The 21,945-nt window shown below is 51.2% G+C and overlaps 1 protein-coding gene and 1 long non-coding RNA gene across 15 annotated transcripts; one reads left to right on the top strand and one right to left on the bottom strand.

The window, feature by feature from the left end:
• Positions 1-1,071: 1,071 nt before the first annotated feature.
• HYOU1 (hypoxia up-regulated 1) lies at positions 1,072-15,069 on the bottom strand. Of its 14 annotated transcripts, none has more exons than XM_055273426.2 (26): positions 14,976-15,069; positions 13,892-13,989; positions 13,572-13,665; positions 13,318-13,396; positions 13,010-13,164; positions 12,809-12,885; positions 12,317-12,498; positions 11,945-12,060; positions 10,160-10,352; positions 9,823-9,957; positions 9,605-9,687; positions 9,334-9,466; positions 8,957-9,144; positions 8,550-8,688; positions 6,985-7,045; positions 6,764-6,843; positions 6,226-6,411; positions 5,922-6,094; positions 5,684-5,771; positions 5,456-5,578; positions 5,159-5,292; positions 4,946-5,030; positions 3,443-3,683; positions 3,298-3,348; positions 2,661-2,711; positions 1,072-2,534 (listed from the first exon to the last, which is right to left on the bottom strand). In XM_055273426.2, the coding sequence occupies exons 2-26, from the start codon at positions 13,980-13,982 to the stop codon at positions 2,473-2,475; spliced, it is 3,000 nt and encodes a 999-aa protein (XP_055129401.1). In that variant the 5' UTR covers positions 13,983-13,989; positions 14,976-15,069; the 3' UTR covers positions 1,072-2,472. The 14 variants fall into 14 exon arrangements, with proteins under 14 accessions (XP_055129401.1, XP_055129400.1, XP_063491624.1 ...); XM_055273425.2 differs by having other exon boundaries at positions 2,661-2,714; positions 14,976-15,067; XM_063635554.1 differs by having other exon boundaries at positions 13,892-14,029; positions 14,976-15,044.
• A 108-nt stretch (positions 15,070-15,177) lies between these two features.
• On the top strand, positions 15,178-16,832 carry LOC134736132 (uncharacterized). The gene is made up of 2 exons (XR_010119881.1): positions 15,178-15,631; positions 15,845-16,832. It is a non-coding gene; the product is annotated as an uncharacterized lncRNA (long non-coding RNA).
• Positions 16,833-21,945: the final 5,113 nt, after the last annotated feature.

Consider the following 21,945-nt stretch of genomic DNA (forward strand, 5'->3'; position numbering starts at 1 on the left):
GGACAACCCACCCCTTCAAAGAGGGATCCTCCATTGGTAATAGAAAATTTGGGCTAGGCACGCTCCATCCCAAACTGATGAACCGAAACTGTACTACCAATGGTGACTCTCTACCAACACATTCCCACGGCTAAGTAGGAAGAACAAGGGCGAATGGGTCAGAATTAAGCTCAAATCTAGCTGAAGCACTCAACATTGATTCATTCCTTGGACCAATTACTTGACCAATTACTTGCTAAATCTCTATGAACTGGTATCTTATTTGTACGATGAGGTTGCCATTTTAAAAATTAATGTTACCAGCTGGGCCCAGTGGCTCAGACCTGTAAACCCAGCACTTTGGGAGCCTAAGGCAGGTGGATCGTTTGAGGTCAGTTCAAGACCAGCTTGGCCAACATGGTGAAACCCCGTCTCTACTAAAATACAAAAAAAATTTAGCTGGGCATGGCGGCAGGTGCCTGTAATCCTAGCTACTCAGGAGGCTGAGGCAGTAGAATCACTTGAACCCGGGAGGCGGAGGTTGCAACGAGCCTGGATTGCACTACTGCACTCCAGCCTGGGCAACAGAGCAGGACCCAATCTCAAAAAAAAAAGTATGTTACCTAAAAATGCCTGGGATATAGGAGTCCAAATAATGTTAGCAGTAAAATAAACCAGTATTTTGTTTCCTTGAAAAAAATATACAAATCTCAACTAAGTCCAAAGTGTTAATAACATTTTGATGATACAATTATTCAAACTTTTTGAGGTTTTCACTGTCACACATACTGGAAGTGCAGTGGCACGATCATAGCTCACTGAAGCCTCGAAGTCCTGGGCCCAAGGGACCCACCCTCCAGCCTCAGTCTCCCAAGTAGCTGGGTCTACAGGCGCACATCCCCACACTCAGATAATTTTTTTTTTTTTTTTTTTTGAGACAGAGTCTTGCTGTTGCCCAGGCTGGTCTGGCCTCAAGCTATCCTCCCATCTTGGCCTCCCAAAATGTTAAGATGACAGGTATGAGCCACCATGCCTGGCCCAAAATTTCTATTTAAAATTTTTTCTGTTTTTAAAAACTCACAGCACAAAAACTGTAGAAAAGAATATTTTATTGAAACAGTTTCTCAATTAACAATGGAGCAAAGTACAATTTGACTCAAACCTGTCCAACCAGCATCAACTGCTACTGAAAGAATTCAAACATACAGAAGAGGTGGGGGTGGGGTGAGGGGTAGGACCTTTAGGTCCCATCTCTGCCAATGTGGCAAAAAAAAAAAAAAAAAGGAAAAGACAAAATGCCTGACACAGCCAGGTTCATTCTTGTCTTGGAGCTGGGGCGGCAGCCCTAGCTCCTGCTACAGACGGAATAATGGAGGACGGGCTCCCTAGGCGTAGGCATGGTGGGTCGGGGGGCCCCCATCCTAGCAGAGCGATGCACAGAGAAGGCCAGCCCTGACCCTCCTCCTTCATCCACAGGCCTGCCTCAGAGAGAGGGAGGTGGCATCTCTACATTCACACCATGGTCTCTCCTTTCCCCAGGATCTTGGGATAGGGGCTCACAGTAGAAAGCACATTTTGGTCAGCCCAGGGGGTCAGGGGGTGAGGGAAAGGCTCTGTCTGGGAGAAGCAGAACAGCAGAAGAGAGGAGGAGGCAGGGAGTTACAGGAACCTGGGGTACCAGGCTGCTGGGAAGAGGCAGATTATGACAGAGCTTGCGGGATGCTGGCATCCCATGCCAACCACTCTGCGTGGCTTTCCTCTTCGGAGAGGTGGTGGGCTTCCTTCTTCACTGTGTCCCTCCCTCCTCTGGCCACTAGGGGTCGGAAATACGAGTGAGAATCCTTCCAGATTTACTTCCACCAATCCAGAGGTACAGGCTTTTAGGCAAGGGGCAGAGAACTGCCCAATTTGCAGCAGGAAGCCAAGGAAACCAGGGGCAAAGGAGCTGGATGGGAATGGGGAAGGGAGGCTCAGGGCATGAGAAGTCCGCAGAGGGAGGAAAGAGCACAGATAGGCACTCAGAAACCAAACCCGGTAACCGAGGCTCTGCACAAACTGGCCTGAAAGGATGCTGATCGCATGGTGGGAGAGGAAGGGAGGGAAGGATCACCAGAGAAGAGTGGAAACTCCCCAGCAACCTGATACCCTTCCCATCACCAGGACCCATCAACCACTGGCAGCCATTCTCTTCCTACCCACAGGCAAAGGATTAAGACATTAATAGTGATTTTTCCCAAATTCAGGGCCTATATGGGTAGGGAACAGGGAGTGGGGCTGGGGAGGAGAACAGTTTCCATTTTTAACCACAGAGGTACTGCAGAAGGAACCAGTGAGCTGTCCCTCCCTTCTCCTTCTCCACACCTCCAAATCACAGGGGTGAGAAAGGAACTCCAGCCGAGGGCAGGACCAACCCCTCCCCCAACCCTGGATGTTTAATAAATAGAAGTGCTGGGGGAAGGGGGTGGAGATGAATGGGGAAAACAGAGGTGGGGGTTATAGTTCATCGTTCTTCAAAGGCCGCTTCTGTCCTGTGGATTGTTCTTTCTGTTCAGGTTCTGTTGGGAGTTTGGGGGAGCAAAACAATCATGGCAGGTGAAACAGAGGAACCAACCCCAGTTCTTTGCAGAGGATTTCCTGAGACCCCACCAGGCTTCCCACTGTAGCCCCAGCTCCACCCTCACCTGCTCCAGGACCTCCTAACTCCAAAGGCTCAGCGTCTCCTGGCTCGGATCCTGCTTTGGGAAGGAACAGGTTAGTCTCCTCAGAAGGGAGGAAGAGGCTAAGGGAAGGCTGGGCCAGTTTTTCCATGAAGAGCCAGCTAGTAAATATTTTAGGATGCATGAACCACATTTGGTCTCTTTGCCTACTCTTGTTTTTATTTTTTTTTGAGACAGAGTCTCTGTTGCCCAGGCTGGAGTGCAGAGTGCAGTGGCGCCATCTTGGTTTACTGCAACCTCTGCCTCCCAGGTTCAAGTGATTCTCCTGCCTCAGCCTCCCAAGTAGCTGGGATTAAAGATGTGCGCCACCACGCCTGACTTTTTTTTTTGTATTTTTTTTAGTAAAGATGGGGTTTCACCATGTTGGCCAGGCTGGTGTCAAACTCCTGACCTCAGGTGATCTACCCGCCTCAGCCTCCCAAAGTGCTGGGATTACAGGTGTGAGCCATCACGCCCGGCCTTTTTTTTTTTAAACAACCCTTTAAAAACGCAAAGGCCATTCAAGCTCATGGGCTGTCTAGAAAGAGGTTGTGCCTACCAGTTTGCCTATCCCTGGGCTAATGCAACATCCACGTGCTCAACCGTGGTTGCTCCAACTCACCAGTCTCTACTTTCTCAGGTTCTGAAATGGGCTCTGCATCTTCAGTCTGGCCTGGAAGGAAACCAGAGGTAAGACATAGCCTCAGGAAGGAAAGGAGGCCGTCTCCCTGTCCAGCAGAACATGCAGCCAGGTACCCGGTCCTCACCTGCTGGAGGGATGACCTTCTCCCCCCGGTCACTGGCACTGGCATTGAAGGGTGGCTCTGCCCGGGTCCCATTCTTGTCCTTAGGCCGGGGCCGGGGCTTGGTAAACTTGGCCTTATTGAGCAGATACTGCACCTCTCGGTCCAGGGCCATCATCTTAGCCTCAATGTCTTTTGAGAGCAACACAGGCTTCTCTGTGGCGGGCAGCTTGGCCTGCTCGGCCAGAGTTGCATTCTTCCAGGCCTGTGGGTGAGACCAGGAGAGGCTCCAAGCTAGCCATGGAGAAAGCAGACATCTCTGTCCCAGATGGAATCACACCCCCAACCAGCCTCTTCCCTCAGATTGCAAATCACTGCCACCCCTGGCCTCAGCCCCATGAGGCTAACAGACTCCTTAGAAGGGTATTAAAGGTTCTCCACAATGAAGTCCCAACCTGCATGTTTCTGGTTTACATCCTACTACTCTGGAATGACTACAACTGAACAAACTCCTTGAAAACTCTTTTTTTTTTTTTTTTTTTTTTGAGACAGAGTCTCGCTCTGTTGCCAGGCTGGAGTGCAGTGGCGCGATCTCGGCTCACTGCAACCTGCAACCTCCGCCTCCTGGGTTCAAAGGATTCTCCTGCCTCAGCCTCCGGAGTAGCTAGGACTACAGGCGATCATGCCCAGCTAATTTCTGTATATTTAGTAGAGACAGGGTTTCACCATGTTGACCAGGATGGTCTCAATCTCTTGACCTGGTGATTCACCCACCTCAGCCTCCTTAAGTGCTGGGATTACAGGCGTGAGCCACCGCGCCTGGCTGAATACTCATTTCTTGACTCTCCACTTTACTGAGCTCTGGCTCAAGAGTCCCCACACATCCAAAACAGTTTCTGCTTCACATGACACATCAGTTTCACCTAGCCAAACCCTGGACCATGTTCTGAACCTAGCTCAAACCCCAGCCCCTCAAAGCAGCTTTCTCTGTCCTCATGGGATGGGCTTTTTTGCTCCTCCAGGCTGATGACTCTTATGGCCATGGCCCTTGCTTGGGACTAATCAGATGTGGGCTCAAATACAAACATCTTTTGTCTTCAGATTAGATGCTAAGCCAGGAGGCATGGGCTGCTGTGGCTTCATCTCTCCGCCTCTCCCACAGTACCTAGGATGGCAGCTAAGTATCTGGTTAAGTATTTGCGAAGTGGCCGGGCGCGGTGGCTCACGCTTGTAATCCCAGCACTTTGGGAGGCTGAGGCGGGCGGATCACGAGGTCAGGAGATCGAGACCACGGTGAAACCCTGTCTCTACTAAAAATGCAAAAAATTAGCCGGGCGTGGTGGCGGGCGCCTGTAGTCCCAGCTACTCGGAGAGGCTGAGGCAGGAGAATGGCGTGAACCCGGGAGGCGGAGCTTGCAGTGAGCCGAGATTGCGCCACTGCACTCCAGCCTGGGCGACAGAGCAAGACTCCGTCTCAAAAAAAAAAAAAAAAAAAAAAAAAAAAAAAAGTATTTGCGAAGTGATTACCCAGGTCTCATTGATGACTTTCTCTAACGTTGTCATCTCCACCTCAGTGAAGATCTGGTCCATCTCTGGGATGAGCCGGGCCCCCCTGGAAGCCAGAAAGGAGACCATTAGCCCCAGAGGGAGAAGGGCCTGGAGTGTGGGGAGTGGGAAGCTGGTAGGAATGAAAACCAGTGGCCTTGGCAGGACTGCAAAAAGGGTTCAGGGGCTGCTCACTTGAGGAACATGCTGGAATGGTTGAGGAGATTATCGAGGGCAGACAGCCGTTCGGGCCACTTCTTGCGCTCCTCTACCCGAAAAAACAGCCCTTGGCACAGCTTCCTCAGCTCAGCCAGCTTCTCCTTCAACATCTGATGGATGTGGGATTGGGCAGAGGGGTGGAAGGGATGAGAACAGAGCCTGGAGTCAGCCCCATGTCCTTCTTTATGGGCTCAAGCCCCAGCTCTTCTCTCTGACCCTGGGAGAGCAAGGAGAGCCCCCATTCCACCTGCCATGTCCTGAGAGGCCCCTCACCACTGTGGTGGCTCCAACACCCTCCTCCTCCAGCCAGGTGGATGCGGCGCTGAGCTTCCCAGATATCTCCTCACGCTGCTCCTCTGTGGACACTTCCTGGTACTCGGGCTGGTACAGCTTGTCCTGGGGAGGGGGACATGTAAACACATGCACCCGCAAGCCCAGAGGCAAGGCCCACAGAGCCAGGAGTAAGCCCAGTAGGGGTGCTGCTGCCTCCTGCCCACTGACCTGGGTCTCAAAGATGAACGCTTCCAAGCTGTTGGCAGCTTTTTCCCGTTCCTGCTTCTCCAGGTCTCGGAGTGTCAAGTCCTGAAGTCTATGGGACAAAGGAGGGGTAGGGATGAGGGAGAGGGCAAGTGAGAACTTGAGACTCTGGGTCAGACAGCCCTCCCTCCCAGGGCGCCATCCCACATCCTGCCCACCTTGCACACACATGTACACACATATACCAGCTGTCCTCACTTACTTCTGCACCGACTGAGCCAGCTTATCTTCTGGCAAGTCAGGCAGGTCCAGAACAACCAGCTCCACCCCGATCTCCTCTACCATGCGCCGCTTCCTGGCGGGCTTCTGCTTCTTCTCTCCCTCTGGGGCTGGAGCGACGCCCTCAGGCCCTGCCTCTGCCTTCTCACTTGGTTTCTGGGTGGGAAAAGTCAGAGGTGTCAGGAGAAGCCTCTGCCCTCCAACATTCTCTACAAGGCCAGAAACAAGGCAGGCACCCGCTCCCTTAGCCTCTGGATCCACACTGGCCTTCCTCTGCCACAGCTCACCTGGGCCTCAGACTTGTCCTCATTTTCTTTTTCTGTGGCCTTTTCTCCCTCAGGGGTTGCATCTCCCTTAGGTTCAGGGGGTGGGGGCTGAGAGCCATCTTCCACTGGGGCCTCAGCTTCCTCCTTGAGCTCCACCTGCTCCCCAGGCTCGTCCTTGCTCCCCTCTGCAGGGCTCTCCTCTTCCTCCTGGGAAACACCACAGGCGCCCCAGGGAACGATCAGGAGCAGAGCCTCCAGGCAGGCCTGGCTCAGCACCGCCAACCCCATGGGGGTTCTATACAGGTGACTGCTGTATGGAAACGGTCAATGGCCTGCTTGGACTGTGGCAATCTAGCTGGACAAAGGAAGAGCATCTGCAATGAGGGGAATGGGCCTTGGGAGCGCCGGTCAAGAAACAGCTCAGAGCCCAGAGGATCCTGGGGAGTGAATGGTTAACACAACAGGGGCAGGGGTGGCCTACCCTCACCCCCTTCCTCTGCTGCTACTACCTGCACCCCCCACCGTCCTCCATGCTTCCCTGGCTCCATCCTGAACTCACCTGGACAGCATCAGTACCGTTCTCCTTGGCATCTGGTGTGGTACCACCTCCAAACAGGCTGGAAATGGTGTTGCCAAGTTCTAGGGGGAGCAAAACCCAAAGACTCAAAAGGAGACCACAGCAGTGACTCCACCTTCTAACCCAAGGGCCATGCCCTGTCCACCTCCGCAACCCTCACACAAGTACATTCTCTCCCATACACACATGCATGCTCATCTTACTGGTGAGAGTAGATTCCTCTTCTGGGCTGTCCTCCACCAGTGTCTCAAATACAGACTCCACCTGAAAACAGGTTCAAAATGAAGAAACACACAGGCTAATCCACCTTTTCTCCACAAACATCCTGCCAAAGTGGGTGTTTGCTTATGCACACTCCATGCCGTCGCAGGCCTAGTCTCTCACCTGCCTTTTCTAAGGACTTGGAGGTAGTCGCCCATCTCCTTTGATTAACAGCCCTCCATGAATAGGGTCCCAGCTCCTCTTTGTCCAAAGAGCCCCCTACTTCTCCACTCAGTAACTGTATGGGCCATTGCATCCATATTACCCCAAGATTTGTTCTTCAAAAACGGATTCCTGGCCGAGTGCAGTGGCTTATGCCTGTAATCTCAACACTTTGGGAGGCCAAGGCAGGTGGATCACTTGAGGTCAGGGGTTTGAGACCAGACTGGCCAACATGGTGAAACCCCATCTCTACTCTAAATAACAAAAATTAGCCAGGCATGGTGGCAGGCTCCTGTAATCCCAGCTACCCAGGAGGCTGAGACAGGAGAATCACTTGAACCCGGCAAGTGGAGGTTGCAAGATCACGCCACTGTACTCCAGCCTAGACAACAGAGCAAGTCTCAAAAAAACTAATAATAATAGGCCGGGCGCGGTGGCTCACGCTTGTAATCCCAGCACTTTGGGAGGCCGAGGCGGGCGGATCACGAGGTCAGGAGATCGAGACCACGGTGAAACCCCGTCTCTACTAAAAATACAAAAAAATTAGCCGGGCGTGGTGGCGGGCGCCTGTAGTCCCAGCTACTCGGAGAGGCTGAGGCGGGAGAATGGCGTGAACCCAGGAAGCAGAGCTTGCAGTGAGCCAAGACTGCGCCACTGCACTCCAGCCTGGACGACAGAGCGAGACTCCGTCTCAAAAAAAAAAAAAAAAAAAAAAAAAACAAAAAAAACTAATAATAATAATAAGCGGATTCCTGAGGCCAGGCAGAGTGGCTCCCACCTGTAATCCCTGTACTTTGGGAGGTTGAGGCAGGATGATCGCTTGATCTCAGGAGTTAGAGACCAGTCTGGACAACATAGTGAGACCCTGTCTCTATAAATAAAGTACAAAAAAATTCAGCAGGATGTAGTGGCACATGCGTATCGTCCCAGCTACTCAGGAGGCTGAGATGGGAGGATCATTTAAGCCCAAGTGTTCAAGGCTGGAATGAGCTATGACCATGCCATTATGTTCTAGCTTAAGTGACAGAGCCAAGACCTTCTCAAAAAAAAAAAAAAAAAAAAAAAAAAGAGTGGATTCTTCAAACCATTCAATAGTTCCAAGAAATTCACAATGCCTATATCAAACCATTCAATAGTTCCAAGAAATTTACAATGCCTATAAGCATTTATAGGCTATAAGGAGGTCTGCACCAGATCATCGGTTAGCTCTGTTTAGAGCCAACATTTTTCTGATTCCTAAACCTTTTTTGGTTATCATATCCTAATGCCATGTGGAACCCACTTTGGAAATGGCTGGCAGGGCCTGAGCCCCTGCTCTGCACACAGGGTCTCCTTTAGCTCTCACCCTGTCTAGACTGAGCACGCCACTCTCATCCAGGTTGAAGTGAGCCTTGATGCCCTTGGACTCGTAGTCAGGATACTTCTTGAAGCTGTCACCCACCCCTTTTAGCTTCACTGTGGTCAGATTCTGGGAGCCAAATACCCTGGTTGAGGAGGAAAGAGGAGTTCAGGGGGACCCACCCCAACCTATCTCCCCCTCTAGACTACATGGCCTCCTTCCTGGCACGAGGTGTCAGGGGCACACCCCAAGGGCACACTCAGGAGGACGGATGCATTCTCCAGCGAAGCTGCTCATAGCTGCCCTGTTTCAGCCCCGCAGGCCCACATCCTCCCTCACCCCCAGTCCTCAGATTATCCAGTAGCCACGCCTCCCTCTCCCTGGAGCTCCCATCCTGCACCCCCGCCCCTCACCGAAGATCTTCAGGCCCCAGGAAGCCCAGGTCACCGTAGTTGATGTGGAAGTTGAAATCATGGCTGTAGCGGTTAAAGGTGATGACTTTGCGTTGAGGGTAGGGCCCCATCCGAGAGAAGAGTACCCGTTTATTGTGCTTCAGGCTGTGAATCCCAGGCTCCTCCTCCACCTCCCTCGTGAACTCCACCTACACAGCAGGCAGACAGAGGCACACTGTTGCACACTAGAGAACCCGAGTAGGTTCTGGGGTAAGGATGGGGGTGGGGTGGGGAATACCTCTTAGCAGAAAGACAAAGGGATGAGCCAGAGCAGACAGAAGGGGAAACCCCACTTGGGAGAGGTAAAGGGAGCTTTTCACCTGCTCAGGCTCACTCACCAGGATGGGGTAGACCACTGCATCTCGGATGACAAATGGCTTCACTTTAAATGCTTTGCTGAGCACAGCTGCCTGGTACACTGCCCCCATGGCGGCTGCTTCATCTGCATTGATGTTCTTCCCCAGCTCCTCCCTGGGAAAGCCCCAAGCCTCAGCACGGCCTACCCTGGAGCATGCAACCGGAACTTCCCTCCCCTCAGCCCTCCAGCTGCTCAGCCCAAAGCCCTGCCCCAGGCAGAACTCAGCCCAGCACTCTAGCCCCCACACTCACTTGCCCACGGCCTTCAGCAGCACCTCCTGAACTTTGGGGACCCGAGTGGCCCCACCCACCAGGATCACCTGCTCAATCTCATCCTGCAGTGGGTAAGAATGAGAGGTGGAACAGCATGCAGTTAGTGCTCTTCCTCGGCACTGACTTGTCCCTTGACGTCCCGTGGGTTTCCTATGCCCTTTCCTACGGGGCATTCCCGCCCTCCCCTACTCACTCACCAGACTCATTTCAGCACTCTGGAGGGCCTGCTGTACAGGCCCAGGCACCCGCTCAAACAAGTCTGCACACAGCTCCTCAAATTCCACACGAGTCACTTTTGCCTTGAAGTCCACATCATCCATCAGGCCTTCAATCTGGGAGAGGATGGGGACTGTCAGGGGGTTCTTGCCCAGGTCCCGCTCTCTTGGTGAGTAGGACAGAAACAAAAAGGTCTTTGGGAGGATAGTAGAGGGAGGAGCATGGGCCATGCCAGGCACGAGCAGCCCAGTTCAATGGCAGGGTCCCCAACCCTGTACGTGGGACAAAATATTGCCTCAACCAGCCACTTGCGGGCACCTGTGCCATGTGGTCAGCGTTGGCACTGAGGACGGTTTTGAGCCGATTAGCTTCACGCAGCAGCTTGGCCATGGCACGTGGGTTCTCCCGCACATCCTTTGCTCTCTGACCCTTGCGTTGCTCGTTGAAAAGCCCAGCCAGGTGTTCTCGAAGCCGAAGCTCCATCTCCAGGCCCCCCAGGGTACGGTCAAATCTGTTGAGAAAAGGGAGCAGGGAAAAAAGTGAAGAACACATGGAGTCCCCGCATCTGCAGAGGAGCCTCTTATCCCCACATGGCACCATTCCTTCATCTCAGGGGACCTTGTTCATCTCCAGTGCCCCATGTGTGGACACACACTCTGCCCTCAACTCTCTCCAGCACAGCTGACACCTCGCAGTGACCCTTCTTCCACTCATTCATTCGACAGTGTTTACTGAGCATTACTTATGTACTTCCCTCTGGGAATACAAATGTGGCGGCGGGGAGAGAGACAGGGTCCCTGCTATGGAAAAGTTGAACAATCACATAAATGTGAAATTATCACTACGTCACATGTTGTAAAGGTGAGGGGACAATGCCTGCAGAACATGCATGGGGGGAGATTCAGGCTACTGAGGGAGACCCAAGAACATGTCCTCTAAAAAGTGATGCTTGAACTGAAACCTGAAGGATAAGTTCAGTGCAAGCATCACTTGAACTGAAGAGTTCAGAGTTCACTAGCTGGAGGGGAAAGAACATTCTAGACAGAGGCAACAGTGTTCATAAAGACCTTGAAGTGGGAGAGCGCATGGCAAGTTCCAGAGGAAGGCAAGCATCACTGGGGCTCAAAGAGCGAGAGGGCTCAGGGCTCAGACAGGCTGCAGAAGGCAGAGTTGAGACAGGCGCAGGGAAAGTTTTGGAGCCAGTGACAGGTTTTTAAAGAAACAGGTAATGATCAGGTTGGATTTTAGGAAGAACCCTCTGGCTGCAATATGAAGAAAGAACTGAAAGGAGACGTCACTAGGAACAGGGAGATGTTTTTAATTCTGCAAATAAGAGGTGATGGTAACTTGGGCTGGGGGTAATGAAGACGGAAAAAGATGATTTCAAGAAATAATGGCCGGGTGCGGTGGCTCACGCTTGTAATCCCAGCACTTTGGGAGGCCGAGGCGGGCGGATCACGAGGTCAGGAGATCGAGACCACGGTGAAACCCCGTCTCTACTAAAAATACAAAAAATTAGCCAGGCGTGGTGGCGGGCGCCTGTAGTCCCAGCTACTCGGAGAGGCTGAGGCAGTAGAATGGCGTGAACCTGGGAGGTGGAGCTTGCAGTGAGCCGAGATCGCGCCACTGCACTCCAGCCTGGGCGACAGAGCAAGACTCCGTCTCAAAAAAAAAAAAAAACAAAAAGAAATAAGACAACAGGGCACATGTTCTCAGGATTTCCTGAGGGCTATGTCACAGGACATAAAAATAAAAAAAAATTTAAAAAGAAATAAGACAACAAGAATGGTAAATTATTTAACTGGAAATGACAAGAGAACAAAAACATGATTGAATCTGACACCCTACATATTGCCTGCAGCTCCATGGATTTCCTTAGAATACATTTTGAAACTTCCAGGTCTTCCAATTTTCCCAAACTGTCCTCCCCTGTGCCCCAGCTTCCCCTTACTCTTTGTGAGTCGTCCCCTACAATGACTGATGCCTCAATCAGGAGAGCATTCCTGCAGCATGCAGGAAAGCAAAGCGGTGTGTCTCCTCCAAGAAGAAACCCCTGACTTGAGGGTCTTCACAAGCAGCCCTCCCTGCCAAGTATCCACTTACCCTACTCCCCGGATCTGCAGCTGTGGCTGCATCCCAGCTTCCTTAGTCTTCACCATCTGGTAGGTCACAATGGTGCATACGGTGCTGCCTGAGCCCATGTCATAGAACATGATATTCTGTAGAGATATCAAGGCAACTATCACAGGAACCTTTTCAAACTCCAGGGGGCCTGCCTGCCCACCCACCTGCTTCCAAGGGGCTGTCTGACTCTTAACACAAAACTAAACAGCTCCAACAGGGGCTGGGAGGAGGCTATTGGTGCACTTTGCCAAGGGCCAGCCCAGCCATGCAAACAAGATGCAAAAGGGACCAAGTGGCCTCCATCCTTAGATTCAGTCACCCTGCATGTCTGGTCAGACTCCCCTGGCTCACCTGGGCAGTGGTGTTTATATCTTTCCGGCGGAAGACACCATAGCTGAGGGCAGTGGCGGTGTTGTCATTGATGAGCTGCAGCACTTTGAGGCCAGCCATACGAGCAGCCTGCAGCACAGCTCGGCGCTCGGCCTGGTTGAAGAAGACTGGCACGGTGATCACTGCATCCTTGATGGGCTGCTCTACAGACGACAACAGAAAAGGGTCCCGCCGGCTCCATACCTTAGATGAGGGCTTCTAATCTCGTCACTAATGACATTTTGGAGTAGGTAATTCTTTGTTGTGGGTGCTGTCCTGTGCACTGTAGGATGTTCAGCAGCATCCCTGGCCTCTACCCACTAGATACCAGTTGCACCCCTTAGATGTGACAACCAAAATATATCTTCAGATGTTGCTAAATGTTCCCTGGGAGGCAAAGTTGCCCCTGTTGGAGAATCACTGCCCTAGATCCTGGGGAGCCTGGCCACCAAGGGCCCCACCTTGACCACTCACCTGCAAAATCTTCAGCTAGAGAACGAGAATAATTGAGAACCATTCCCAACACTTCCTCAGGTGAGAACTGCAGCTGCCTGAGGGGAGGGAAGGTAGTTGGAGGCAAGGAAAGCCAGGCATTAAGGCGGGACAATCAGGAACACACACCAATGAGGAGCCCAGCAGTGTTGCTGAGACCACCTTCCCCAGCAGAACACTCACGAGCTGATCTGAAAGTGCACAGTCTGCCTCTGTGGGTCGAAAGTCAGCTCGTGCTCCGGGAAGCGGGCCTGGTAAAGAGCTACATGGGGGTTATCTGCCTGCTTCCCCAGGAGTTGCTGGAAGTAACGTAGTGTAGCCTTTGGATTCTTAATGGCCTGAGGGGTGAAGAAGGAGCAGAGTAGTATTAGGCTCCCAAGTCCACCATTACCTACCTCTTACATCACAGAGACTGATAAGGAAACAGACTCTGGGGGCTGCCATCTCCTCTCCTCTGCCCACCACTCTGGGAAGAGAGACTGCTAGCTCACCATGCTTGCTGCACTGTCTCCAAAGAATCTTTCATTTTCTTTCAGGGTCACAATCACCGGGGTTTTCCTCCGAGATTCCCTGAGGAAAAGAGACTTTGGGCCCAGGTGCCTGCAGAAGGACTCAGAAGCCTTGACACTCACCCACATTTAACCACTCAGATGCCGAAGTCTGCTGTGGGCACTATGACGAACACATTCACACTTGGAGCCCAGACTCCCTCGTTCCCCACCCTTAACACGGGGGCCACCCTCACTTATTCAAGACAATTTCCATGGGCACTCCAGGTTTGACGATGGCCACCTTCATGGACTCACTGCCCAGGTCCACAGACATCACTGCCAGCGTATCTGAAGGGAAAAGAGGTTTGTCAGTTAGCTCTCCCTTCCCCCACCTTCCTGAGACTCCCTCTAATCAAAGCGTACCACTTTCCGTGGGTAAATTAAGATGGCAAAAGACAAAAAGGTCTGGACCTAACAACTCGAGAGACTTCTGACCAAGAGCCCCAAGCCCACTTCCCATCATGCATCCTTCAGTCATCATTTATCCATTTGCTCCTTCTACTGGGGTACATACCACTCAGTGCCAACAGGTCTGCCAAGAGCACAGCCACCAAGGCCCAACAGACTCGCCTCCTCGGCCTCTGCCTCCTAACTTTGACTGCCATTGTGCCCCTGGGGGAGGCGAAGAAAGAAAACACTTGAAACTGGATGCCTGGAGTGAAGGAGACAGAACCACATCCCAGAACGGACAAGCTGTAAGATTCATACCTACTCCATTCTTACCCAGGGCAGAGCAGCCTACTTCTCCCCTTCTCCCTCCTGATGAGTACAAACCACTCTCTAATCATCCCAGCAGCGCCCACACAAAGGCCCAAGTGAAAGAGCATGGGTATTCGGCTCTGCCACATCCCTAAACAGAGAAGCTAACAGGACAAGAGGAAGGAGACCCGAGCCTTTCGTCCACCACACAGGCAGTGAGTGGCGCACCGCAGCACTGTGCCTGTTGTCAGACACCTGGGGTGCGGCCAGGGATCCCCGCCCAGGGCTCAACCACCTCCCTACACCTGGAGCTCCCCCGCTGACAGGGAAAGCCAGGCTGGGCCTGGACGGGAAGAGAAAGGTAATGACGTTGGGGGTGGCTAGGATGGAGGAAAGGCCTATCTCCTCCTCGGCATCCCTGCGGGTTGTCCCGCCCCCTCCCCTTCCCCATCTCACTCCCCGGCCCCGCTGTGCCCACAGACGCAGTGCCAGAGGCGGTAAGGTTCCCCGCCCGGCGGGTATCCCGTACCCGGTGTTCACCTAAGCCCCACCTGACGAAGGCGGCGGCTCCCATACCCGGAAACGGATCCCGGCCCGCCCCAGCGCGTGGGGACAGACCGGGGGCCGAGCTGCGTGCTCCCCGGTGCGAGGCCGAGCGCCCGGCGTCCGCGCGGCCCTCCCTTGCGCTCCCGACCCGCCCCCAGAGCTCGCACGCTTTCTCCCCTAGTAGGGGTGGCCGGCCCGCACCTCCATCCACCCCCGCTACCTCTTGCCTCGGCTCCTGCGGCCCTCGCTCTGCGACAGACGCGGCACGAACGTACCCACGAGGCCGGCAGCGCCCCCCACCCGCGCCCTTCACAACTCCCCTCGGTTTGCAAACTGCTACATTAGCCACCAACCTCTCGGCGGCGTCTCGCGCACCAGCCGGCCCCGGACGCGGCGCGCGCTCATTGGAGCCTCGGCCGCCCGGCCCTGCGCTGCGCGCCCGGCCCCGCCCCCGCCGCCCCGGCGCGCGTACCCATTGGACCACGTCCCAGGCCCCGCCCCCCCTTTGCAAGCCTTGTCCTGGGGCCAGTAGAGGGGACCAGCCACCGGTTGGGCAAAAGCCGCCGGCGTCGGCCTGGGATTGGGCCACGTCACGGGGCCAGCGCGCTCCACTCCTTCCTCCCCAGCGGCGGCCCCGGGGCGACCGCGGGACCTTTTCCGGCGCTGGATGCTTCGCTGCCGGGGTTCGGGAGTGACCTGCGCTTGGAGCAGGTCGGGCGCACTGAAGTCCCGCACTCTGGGCTCTTCTTCCGGTCACCTGGAGAGCCCGGCCGAGGAATGGAATGACAGGCGTCCTGTCCGCAGCCCCGCAGAGGAGGCGCTGGCCTGCCGGTTGGTATTGAGGTGCCCTAGGCTTTGGATAGACGTTGGAGAAAGGCTGTGCCTAGGACTGAGTCCGCCGCAACCCCATCTGTTTTACTGAGGAAACTGAAGCCACAGAAAAAGATGTTTGCTGATGGGTCAGAGATAACCGATGCATTCGTCGCAGAATATGGCCTGGATTTCTTAGGTTAAGCCCCACTCATTTGTATAAAAAAGAATATTCCAAACTTAAGTGCTACACACAAAAGACACATTTATTTGTGAGGCTGTAGTTGGTTGAGCTTGTGTGCACCTTCTCCTATTTCTGTTCTATTAAGTCTTGTGAACATTTCTCTACTCTTTAGCTGTTTCTGTCATAGAATGACAGAAGCACCTCACTGCCTTCTCTTTTAACTTACAGCTCCATAGAAATGTGCGCAGTCGCCCGGGCGCGGTGGCTCATGCCTGTAATCCTAGCATTTTGGGAGGCCGAGGCGGGTGAATCACTTGAGGTCAGGAGTTCGAGACCAGCCTGGCCAACATGGTGAAACCCCGTCTGTACCAAAACTACAAAAATTAGCCGGGCCTGGTGGCGGGCGCCTGTAATCCCAGCTACTCAAGAGGCTGAGGCATGAGAATTCCTTGAATCCGGGCCCAGACTGCGCCACTGCACTCCAGCCTGGGCGACAACAGCGAGACTCCTTCTCAAAAAAAGAAAAAAGAAATGTGCGCAGTCCTTGGAAAGTGCATTTTCCTTAAGTGTGGATGGAAATAAGTCATCTGTTTTCTCTCCTGCTAAGTTGATGCCTGGCCACCCTTCACAGAAAGGCCCGCTTGAAGGCCCTGGCTGTCAGGGCCAGGGCTGTGTCAAGCCTGAACTTGTTTAAGGAGCTCTTAGCTCTTCCTTTCTCTAAATTTTTTGTGATGCTTAGGTGGAGAGTGGTCTGGTGTCTGCTTACAAGGAAAAATTATTGGCAGTCCCAGAGAGTCTATTCTTCCTTTTAAGAATAGTTATGTATTCAGGCAGTAGAAAAATTGGTAGAAATAGAAATTCACTTAAAATTTTAACAGAATTTAATTACACAAATAATACACAAATGTAATCTTTAAAAAATTCATTCTACATAAAGGTAAATTTCCTTGACGCCAACCCAAATCCCCATTCTGTCTTGTGGAGGTACCTGCTATTGTCAGTGTGGTGTATAAGCTTCCAGGTCTTTCCCTCTTTTACACATACATGTATCTCTAGAAACATGTAGCTTTTATCTTTTCATAATATACATTTTTTGTTTTTTGCAGCCAACACCTTGATTGCCTTTTATCTTTTTTAAAACCATAAAATGTTACACAATTACATTGTTTGCAATTTTTTTTAACTAATAATAAAGTGTGGAGCATTTTCCATGTAACTGTGATTCACTTCCTTGTTTACTGCTGTAGAACATTCCATAGCATGGGGTTCGTTCTGCCATAATGATAGACATATAAGCTGTCGGTTCAATTCCACAGGGAAAGATTTTGTTTCTCAGTAATTGACTCCACTTTTGGCCAACTATCCAGTAGATTCTTTCCATCCATTTCTTTTTTTTTTTTTTTTTTTTTTTGCGACAGAGTCTGTGTCATCCAGGCTGGAGTGCAGTGGTGCAGTCTTGGCTGACTGCAACCTCCACCTCCCGGGTTCAAGTGATTCTCCTGGCTCAGCCTCCCAAGTAGCTGGGACTACAGGCACACACCACCATGCCTGGCTAATTTTTGTATTTTTAGTAGAGTCAGGGTTTCACCATGTTGGCCAGGCTGGTCTCGAACTCCTGACCTCAGGTGATCCGCCTGCCTCGGCCTCTCAAAGTGCTAGGATTACAGCATGAGCCACCACACCCAGCCTTTCCATCCATTTCAAACAGAGAGCATGTGTTTTAACATTTATTCGGCCACTCTGATATGCAAGCACTGGGCTAGGTGCTGCTAATCCAGAGATGGGTATGAGCTTGTCCTTACCCTCAAATAAGTCATAATGTGTTGGGAAACAAATATGTTCATCGTTTCATGCGCTTATTAAAAATCTGTTTGGGGGGCCGGGCACAGTGGCTCATGCTTGTAATCCTAGCACTTTGGGAGGCCGAGGCAGGCAGATTGCCTGAGCTTAGGAGTTCAAGACCAGCCTGGGCAACATGGTGAAACCCCGTCTCTACTAAAATACAAAAAAATTAGCTGGATGTGGTGATGCATGCCTGTAATTCCAGCTACTCGGGAGGCTGAGGTAGGAGAATTGCTTGAACCCAGGAGGCAGAGGCTGCAGTGAGCCGAGATTGTACCACTGTACTCCAGGCTGGGCGACAGAGTGAGACCCTGTCTCAAAAAAAAAAAAAGAAGAAGAAGAAAAAGCTCTTGAAGCTCCTAAGAGATCTCCAACCATGAATACCTCTGGTGGGAGCATGGTTCTGCCACAGCTACAGTTCTCAACCTGGGTATCTGTCCCCCTGGGTAGTGAAGCAGGTGCAAGTGCTCTGAGGAGTCAGCTGTTTTGTTCTGGGACCAGAGGGGAGAATAGTGATTCACAAGAACAAGCTGAAGAACAATGGGAAATTTTTAATGTAAAACACCTGATTTACATTGGGTCTTCTCCAGAATAACTTGTTAACATTTGAGGACTATATCCCTTCCCCAACACTGCAGAAACCCAAGGGAAGAAAGTTGCCGTCTTGCAGAACATGTGCCAAACTGACAGAGGTGTAAAATAGACACATTGGTGAGGGTATATATGTACATAAACCATGCAAATTACATGATGGGCTGAGGGCAGTGTTGATCAGAGAGAATATCCTACACCAGAAGAATTTTTAAAAATTAGTTGTCGGCTGGGGGTGGCTCCTGCCTGTAATCCCTGCACTTTGGGAGGCTGAGGCAGGTGGATCGCGAGGTCAGGAAATCAAGACCATCCTAACACAGTGAAACCCCATCTCTACTAAAAATACAAAAAAATGGTGGTGGCACGTGCCTGTAGTCCCAGCTACTCAGGAGGCTGAGCCAGGAGAATCGCTTGAACCCAGGAGGTGGAGGTTGCAGTGAGCCGAGATCGCGCCACTGCTCTCCAGCCTGGGCGACTGAGCCAGACTCCATCTCAAAAAAAAAAAAAAAAATTAGCCCGGCGTGGCGTGGTGGCACGCACCTGTAATCCTAGGTACTGGGGAGTCTGAGGCAGGAGAATTGCTTGAACCCGAGACGTGGAGGTTGTAGTGCGCCAAGATCGTGCCACTGCACTCCAGCCTGGGTGACACAGTGAGAATCTGTCACAAAAAAAAAAAAAAAAAGTAAACATGTTCACCCAGAGGCTGTTGGTAATAGCTTTATTTATAACAGCCCCAGGCTGAAAACTATCCAAATGCTTATCAACAATTGGATAGATAAATGAATCAGAGATTCATACAGTGGAATTCTATACAGCAATAAGAATGAGTGGACTATTATTACATAGGACAACTTAGATGAATTCTACAAACATAACACTGAGTGAAAGAAGCCCAAGTATATACTGTATGATTTAACTTATATCAAGTTTAAAAGCTGGCAAAACTAAGCTACAGGGATAGAAGTCAGGATGCTGCTATCCTTTAGATACAGGGTCTCCCTCTGTTGCCCAAGCTGGAGGGTTTAGAAGAGGACATAAGGCAAGCTTCTGGGGGTGCTAGATATGTTCCCCCCACTTTTTTTTTGAGACAGAGTCTCACTCTGTCACCCAGGCTTGTGTGCAGTGGCACAATCTCAGCTCACTGCAACCTCTGCCTCTGGGGTTCAAGCCATTCTCCAGCCTCAGCCTCTCAAGTAGCTGGGACTGTAGGCATGCAACACCATGCCCAGCTAATTTTTGTATTTTTAGTAGAGACAGGGTTTCACCATGTTGCCCACGCTGGTCTTGAACTCCTGACCTCAGGTGATCTGCCCGCTTCGGCCTCCCAAAATACTGGGATTACATGCCTGAGTCACTGTGCCTGGCTGCTAGCCATGTTCTCATTGCTGATTACGATGGGAGTGTCCAGTTAGTTTGTGGACTTTCAGTGGGTCGTACTACTATACAACTTTTTTGTATGTTGTAACTTCAATAAAACATTTAAAAATTATTTTGTCTATCACACAAACAACTCTAGGGTTTGTTGTTGTTGTTTTGAGACAGGGTGCTCACTCTCTTGCCCAGGCTGGAGTGCAGTGGTGTGATCGTAGCTCACTGCAGCTTCCGTCTCCTGGGCTTAAGCAATTCTCCCTCCTCAGCCTCTAAAGTAGCTGGAACTACAGGTGCACATCACCACACCTGGCTACTTATTTATTTATTTATTTTTAGTAGAGATGAGGTCTGCCTATGTTGCCCAGGCTGGTCTTAAACTCCAGGCCTCAAGTAATCCTCCCACCTTGGCCCCCCAAAGTGCTGGATTACAGGCATAAGCCACCTTGCCTGGCCTCAAGAGACTCTAGGTTTGACTTTGCTGGAACCCCAGGCAGGAGAGAGCCCATTTTCAGCAGGAGATGAACCAAGATAAATTTTTTCCTACTTCTATAACAATATTTTTAGAATTACAAAAGAAATATGTGGCTAGGGCCGGGCATGGTGGCTCACACCTGTAATCCCAGCACTTTGGGAGGTCCAGGTGGGTGGATCATTTGTGGTCAGGAGTTTGAGACCAGCCTGGACAATATGGTGAAACGCCGTCTCTAGTAAAAATACAAAAATTAACTGGGTGGCAGTGGCGTGCGCCTGTAATCCCAGATACTTGGGAGGCTGAGGCAGGAGAATCGCTTGAACGTGGGAGGCGGAGGTTGGGGTGAGCTGAGATCGCGCCACTGCACTCCAGCCTGGGCGACAGAGTGAGACCCTGTCCCCCTCGGCCCCTGCCTCGAAAAAAAAGAAAGAAATATGTGGCCAGGCATGGTGGCTCACACTTGTAATCCTAGCACTTTGGAAGGCTGAGGCGTGTGGATTGCTTGAGCCTAGCAGTTTGTGACTAGCCTGGGAAACATGGCGAAACACTGTCTCTACTAAAAATACAACAACAACAAAATTAATTGGGCATGGTGGCATGAGCCTGTAGTCCCAGCTACCGGGGAGGCTGAGGTGGGAGAATCATGTGAGCCTAGGAGGTGGAGACTGTGGTGAGCTGTGATTGTGCCACTGCACTCTAGCCGTGTCTCAAAAAACAAAACAAAACAAAAAAGAATGAAAGAAATATGTGGTTATTGACGAAAACTGGAAGAACATTAAAACAACAACAGGCCGGGCATGGTGGCTCATGCCTGTAATCCCAGCACTTTGGGAGGGAGAGGCGGGCGGATCACTTGAGGCCAGGAGTTTGAGACCAACCGGGGAAACATGTCAAAACCACGTCCCTACAAAAAATACAAAAACTAGCCGGGCATGATGGCATGTGCCTGTAGTCTCAGCTACTTGGGTGGCTGAGGCACAAGAATCGCTTGAACCTGGGAGACAAGACGGAGGTTGCAGTGAGTCGAGATCGTGCCACTGCACTCCAGCCTGGGCAATGGAGGGAGACTCTATCTCAAAAAGAAAAGAAGATAGTTTCTACCTGGAGAGCCAGATGAGAAAAACAGAAAATTAAAAGTTTGCTGAGGCAACTACACAGGAGGATGAGGCAGGAGAATCACTTGAACCCGGGAGGCAGAGGTTGCAGTGAGCCGAGATCGCGCCACTGCACTCAAGCCTGACGACTGGTGACAGAGTGAGACTCCGTCTCAAAAATAAAATAAAATAAAATAAAATTAAAGTTTGCATTTGGGACAAGAAGTGTTCCTGTTTTGTTCCAGTGGATATAACTGTTTTATATCATGGGCAGCAGTTTGCTAAAGGGAAAAGAGAGAATACTGCAAGACAATTCTTGCATTCTTGATTCTGAGTTATGACCTCTCTAATTTGAAACTAAAGACTTGTATTTCTTCTTTATCTTTAGTCCCTTCAGAACTCGAGTTCTCAGTGTGCAGAACTAGCTGTAAGTGAACGGTCATTTTCTGTGTAATTTGCTTGGTTATATTCCTCACTATCCTGAAATTCCTGGGTGCAGACCAGTGTAACTAAGAGACAAACCCTGGTGTATGTTCTGACAAGCATAATCTAGCTTTACACCCATCAAACTATCTAATTAAAGGGTAGGGGACTGAATTACTCATTTTGTTTCCGAAGAACTTTGAAGTTTTTGCCCAGAAAGAGCCACTTTAAATTAAACTCTTTGAGACTCCATTTCTCATCAGAGATAATGATACCTCTTCTGCAGATGGTTGCTATGAAGACTCCATGAAAAGCGAAGGCACTTTATTAGATATAATTTACTACATGAAATTAGGGGCTTGTTACTGTCAGTTCTTTTTATGCCTGTCTCTAGGGTTGTGGTTGAGGACCATGTCTTGTTTATTTATATTCTGGGCATTTGGTACAATTCCTGGACTAGGAGTGCTCAATATATATTTATCAAAAGAAGGAAAGAAAGAAGGTAGTAAGTCTGAAGAGGTGCTGTGGGTCTCTCT

This window comes from Symphalangus syndactylus, chromosome 3 (genome assembly GCF_028878055.3).
Source record: "Symphalangus syndactylus isolate Jambi chromosome 3, NHGRI_mSymSyn1-v2.1_pri, whole genome shotgun sequence".
Taxonomy (NCBI): Eukaryota; Metazoa; Chordata; class Mammalia; order Primates; family Hylobatidae; genus Symphalangus; species Symphalangus syndactylus.